The following is a 6,000-nucleotide window of genomic DNA, read 5'->3' on the forward strand; positions in this document are numbered from 1 at the left end:
ATAAAGCCCGAGATGGTGAGGTCTATGGCAAATATACCACGGCTAAGGGCTGTTCTTATGCGCAACACAACGTGGAGTGCCTGGATATAGCCCTTAGCTGTGGTATATTGGCCATATACCACAAACACCCGAGGTGCCTTATTTCTATTATAAACTGGTTACCAATGTAATTAGAGCAGTAAAAATAAAATTTGTCATACCCATGGTATACGGTCTGATATACCACAGCTTTCAGCCAAATAACATTCAGGGTTCAAACCACCCAGTTCTTTCTCTCACACACACATTGTCTGTCTATTTCTTTCTCCCTCAGAGGCTCACTCCAGAGAGGATCATAGTAATGGTAATACTAGAGGGGTGTCTGTGTGGGGTGTTATAGGGTGTCTCAGCCTCTCACATTGACGGGCAATCTCACACATGACCACCTCTCCATCAGTACAATTGGACAAGCATCTTGGTCTCAAACGTCACACTAAAGTCTGCTTGTTTACCTTCTCAAATCAATGCTGGAATGTTCAAGCTCTAGTTTAGCTGCTAGCACATGAACTGGAACACAGCCAGATTCAAATTCAACATTGCATGCAAAGCAGAGGGCTGAAAACATGGCCTGTCTGTCTTTCCGTTTGGAGTTAGAGTTGAAGAGGTGGCCACCTGGTGGATTAGGGCTGTAACAACACTTAACTCAAGTCACTTCAGCAATGGGGCAACATTATCTAATTTGTATAATTTGACCGATTTTATATTGGCTTCAGTTTACCTCCATTGTTTTACTGGTCTGTCACTGATAACCTCCTTCCTTTAAACGTTCACTATAAAACCCAATGGGAAGAGTTCCTAAAAACAGGTTTTTAGTTGGGTGGGTGTGCTGCCAATGGAATGATTATATGGGTGATAATGGTGGTGGTCTTGGGTTCAGCTCACTGTAAAAACTAAGCATATCTGTTTGTTCACTCTAAAGCAAAAACTGTCATTAGAGGTTAAATATGTTTTCTTGTCATCAACCATTTCCCTTGAGCTGAACCATAACCACAGACCGGCGTTTTCTCTAGAGGTGGTTGTGGGTGGCGGGGTGTGTTCCTCTCCTACCACGTGCCATGGTGATGGAGAATGTGTGTGTGCGCGTGCGTCCGTGTTAAAGTGACTGTTCCTCCCTGTGTGTTTTCTCAGCCCACGGTGACAGAGGACTTTGGTCATCTCCCCCCCGAGCAGCGCAGGAAGAGGTTACAACAAAAACTAGATGACATTGGCAAGGAGTTGCAAAAAGAAGTGGACCAGAGGTGTGTGGGGGAGTTTGATTGACTGCTTTGACAACCATCTCTGTGACTGCTGACAACTTCTCCCAACAGTGTGTGGTGTGTGTGTGTTTACCAATTTACTGCACTCCACAGGGGATGCATTTCCACAGAGAATCAATCCACCTCTCATCTCCTCTCTCTTTCCCTCTCCGTTGCTCTGTCTCTGTGTGTGTCTCTCCAGTGAGGCCCTGGAGAAGATGAAGGATGTGTATGAGAAGAACCCCCAGATGGGAGATCCTGCTAGCCTGTCTCCCCAGATCAACCAGACAGCCCAGAACATGGAGAGACTGAGATTAGAGCTCAGCAAGTATGAGGTAATGGACTCCCCTCTACTGGCCACAGTCATGTACTGCATGTCATGTTCCCATATGCAAGCTAGAATACATACAGTTGATGTCTGAAGTTTACATACACTTAGGTTAGAGCCATTAAAACTCTTTTTTTCAACCACTCCACACAATTTCTTGTTAACAAACTATAGTTTTTGCAAGTCGGTTAGGACATCTACTTTGCATGACACAAGTAATTTTACCAACAATTGTTTACACACAAATGATTTCACTTATAATTCACTGTATCACAATTCCAGTGGGTCAGAAGTTTACATACACTAAGTTGACTGTGCCTTTTAAACTGCTTGGAAAATTCCGGAAAATTATATCATGGCTTTAGAAGCTTCTGATAGGCTAATTGACATCATTTGAGTCAATTGGAGGTGTACCTGTGGATGTATTTCATGGCCTACCTTCAAACTCAGTGCCTCTTTGCTTGACATCATGGGAAAATCAAAAGAAATCAGCTAAGATGTTTTGTTTTGTAGACCACAAGTCTTTTTCATCCTTGGGAGCAAACGCCTGAAGGTACCTCATTCATCTGTACAAACAATAGTACGCAAGTATAAACACCATGGGACCATGCAGCCGTCATACCGCTCAGGAAGGAGACGCGTTCTGTCTCCTAGAGATGAACGTACTTTGGTGTGAAAGGTGCAAATCAATCCCGGAACAACAGCAAAGGACCTTGTGAAGATGCTGGAGGAAACAGGTACAAAAGTATCTCTATCCACAGTAAAACAAGTCCTATATCGACATAACCTGAAAGGCCGCTCAGCAAGGAAGAAGCCACTGCTCCAAAACCGTAATAAAAAATCCAGACTACGGTTTGAAACTGCACATGGGGACAAATATTGTACTTTATGGAGAAATGTTCTCTGGTCTGATGAAACAAAAATAGAACTGTTTGGCCATAATGACCATCGTTATGTTTGGAGGAAAAAGAGGGAAGCTTGCAAGCCGAAGAACACCATCGCAACCGTTGTGTTGTGGGGGTGCTTTGCTGCAGGAGGGACTGGTGTACTTCACAAAATAGATGGCATCATGAGGTAGGAAAATGATGTGGATTTATTGAAGAAACATCTCAAGACAGCAGTCAGGAAGTTGAAGCTTGGTTGCAAATGGGTCTTCCAAATGGACAATGACTCCAAGCATACTTCCAACGTTGTGGGACAATGGCTTAAGGACAACAAAGTCAAGGTATATGAGTCACCATCACAAAGCCCTGACCTCAATCCCATAGAAAATTTGTGGGCAGAACTAAAAAAGCATGTGTGAGCAAGGAGGCCTACAAACCTGACTCAGTTACCAGAAGGAATGGGCCAAAATTCACCCAACTTATTGCGGGAAGCTTGTGGAAGGCTACCTGAAACTTTTGACCCAAGTTAAACCATTTTAAAGCCAATGCTACCAAATACTAATTGAATGTATGTAAACTTCTGACCCACTGGGAATGTGATGAAAGAAATAAAAGCTGAAATAAATAATTCTCTACTATTATTCTGACATTTCACATTCTTAAAATAAAGTTGTGATCCTAACTGACCTAAGACAGGGAATTTTTACTCAGATTAAATGTCAGGAATTGTGAAAAACTGAGTTTAAATGTATTCGGCTAAGGTGTTTGTAAACGTCCGACTTCAACTCTATTGTTTGTTACCTCTTCACATAGTTATTTGTAAACACAGACCTCATGTTTTCCTGATTTTAATATACAACCCGTTCCTCTCTTTGACTTGGTCTCACTCGCAATCTCTCACGAGCACAATCAATAGGAAATGATGGTATATTTCCTCTGTGCTTTGTTTCGTAGTCATGGTTGACAGAGGCAGGAAGGCGAGGGGATTCGATGGTCAGGAGAGATACGTTACCAGAGGATGCGTTGAGCTACAGGTCTCACTCCAACAACAACGAACCATACAGGTTAGAAACCAGACGCTGAGACTTCACTCGTGGCTGTCAGTAAATGTACTGTAGTCATATATCTATATTTGTTATTAAGCATATGTGTTTCTCCCTCCAGCCCTGACGGAACCCACTCTGAAGAAGGCACCCCAGATCCCTCTCAGGCCATCTACGCAGAGTTTGACGACGACTTTGAGGAGGAGGAGGAGCTTGTCGCTCCCATCGGCCAATGTACAGCCATGTACAACTTCCCAGGTAGGTGTGGATGGGTCACAATGACACCAATGTACTCAACACTATTATGGTATAACACACTTGTACATGGCGATAGTGTAACATGCTGTCATGTCCCTGCTAGGTGCCAGCGAAGGGACCATCACCATGCAGGAGGGGGAGGTGCTGTCTGTAGTGGAGGAGGATAAAGGTGACGGCTGGACCAGGGTCCGCAGGGCCAACGGGAACGAGGGCTACATCCCAACATCCTACGTCAGCATCAACCTCAGCAAGTGACCCGACACACATCCCACCCACACGAGGCCTGAGGGAACGGCCAGTCATCACTGATGATGATTCCAAAATACTGTGGCAGCTCTCTCATGGGACCAATCAGAAAGAGAAACAAAGCACTGTGGGCAGGACCATATGGGTGTCCGTAAGGAGACTACTAGGGCCAATCGAGTCGCTTTGATTTCCTCGCTGAGATGCGCACTCATGATTTCTTTCCCCTGCTGGCCAGAGAAGATGCAGTCAATTGTGCTTTTGGCTCCTCCTGGCTTGCATGTCTGTACCAGGTCACTATACTTACCACAAGCCACACATTTCCATCGTAGTTCTTCTTGATATTATCACAGTGCAGTTGTGGTTTAGTAGTGGATATCATAGCAGGACTGATGATATAGATTAGAATGCGGCACCAACCAACATGTCCATATGCCCTCACCTCACTGTGGGAAGGCTTCTCCTTTTCACAGTGAGAGGAGGATTAGAAGTGCTGTACTGGAGCATTTGACATCAGGGTCGTTTTCAGTAAGGATAAAACATTTTGAAACCGGGTGAAACAGAGGTACTGAACTTGTCCAATGGGAACACAGTGCTACAGTGTGCCCTACTGAACAGGAGCCAGGATTAAGAAGACGTTTATCTGACACATTATTAAGCATAACCTGCTCTCTCTCTCTCTCTCTCTCTCTCTCTCTCACTCCCATGCAGCCAGAATGTAAACTGATCACATTCTTGCTCTTCTTCATATTTGCACACAGCGTTTTGGACAAAGAACATTTGCTCAGAGAAAGGAAGTGTCTCAACACAGGTCTATGGGCACTGCATTTCAGTAGGAAAGCCCTGTTGACACAGCCACTATTCAGATCAGATATACTCACCAGTTAGCGTGACTTTATTTCCTTGTGCTCTGATGTATAAATAGATTAGCCCCCCACAAGGCCAAAGACTGACACATACTGATGGCAATAAAGAAATGTTTCAGACAATCACAGCCGTATCTTCACTACAGCTCAGTTTCAAGCCATTGACATAAATGGCCCATACGAGAGCTCTTTTATAGCTCTCGATTCTGAATGATAAATAATGAATTGTTTGTATTGAGAATATAATTTATTAAGTATGTGTAGGTTGCTACATTTAAAGGAGTTAAAGTTTAAGGCATGTTTTGGTTTATATCATAGGAGTTGACTCCCGTTTGTACTTTTCCCTGTAAACACGGTGGACTGTCTGTATCCAGAGGCGAGAGCGATACCAATAAATTGTTGCAGACAGAATATGTGCAACGTTAAGACTATCATATTTATGTTATAAAATAATATATTTTAGCTATCACTACACCACTATTGTCTTATTAGCTTTTTAACCTGATGAATAAAGATTGAGAAGTTGAGAGCAGATGTGTATCTTCGTGAGGTGAATGTGTCCCTTTTGTCTGGAGTTTAATAGACGCTCCAGTTTTGAGCCACGCCGGAATATTCCTAACGTAAAAACTCACTCGCATGTCCAGGTGCCTTTCTGGTTGAAAGCATTGTGTGTGTGTGTATACCTAACATGCAAATGTCTTCTGTTTTTTAAGACTAATAAATGTAACACGCATTTCAAAGTTCAAGTGGTTGTATCATTTATTCATGTTTTTTTTATCGCTAATGTTTGTCTGGTGTTTGTTTGTCAGCCGACCGTTGTATTATTTATTAGCGAGCAAGTTGGTCCCCAAGAAATAAGATTCATTTGAATGAGATGAGGAAATGTCTAGAAATGTCAAGTGCATCTACATATTCTTAAAGGGAAAGGCTGTTGGAGTCTCCTTAGGGGTTCTTCAAATTGAAACTGGGGGAAGCCCTATAAGATCCTCAAAGAACCGTTTGGGGTACAATTTTCAGTGTCAAGAACCCTAAGGTTCTTCAAAGGACTTTGAGGATCTTAGAAGAACCCTTGTTGAATCCCTCATTTTTAGAGTGTATAGCAGA

At 43.1% G+C, this 6,000-nt stretch overlaps 1 protein-coding gene across 1 annotated transcript in view; it reads left to right on the top strand.

Moving 5' to 3' along the window:
* The window catches only part of LOC115110542 (cdc42-interacting protein 4 homolog), a 29,054-nt gene extending 23,412 nt beyond the window's left edge, over positions 1-5,642 (top strand). Inside the window, 6 exon segments of the mRNA XM_029636292.2 lie at positions 314-343; positions 1,168-1,277; positions 1,477-1,609; positions 3,441-3,550; positions 3,651-3,787; positions 3,891-5,642. Coding sequence (XP_029492152.2) covers positions 314-343; positions 1,168-1,277; positions 1,477-1,609; positions 3,441-3,550; positions 3,651-3,787; positions 3,891-4,042 — 672 coding nt within the window. The 3' untranslated portion in view covers positions 4,043-5,642.
* The last annotated feature ends 358 nt before the right edge of the window (positions 5,643-6,000 follow it).

The sequence above is a fragment of the Oncorhynchus nerka genome, linkage group LG26, assembly GCF_034236695.1.
Source record: "Oncorhynchus nerka isolate Pitt River linkage group LG26, Oner_Uvic_2.0, whole genome shotgun sequence".
In the NCBI taxonomy this organism is placed as follows: domain Eukaryota; kingdom Metazoa; phylum Chordata; class Actinopteri; order Salmoniformes; family Salmonidae; genus Oncorhynchus; species Oncorhynchus nerka.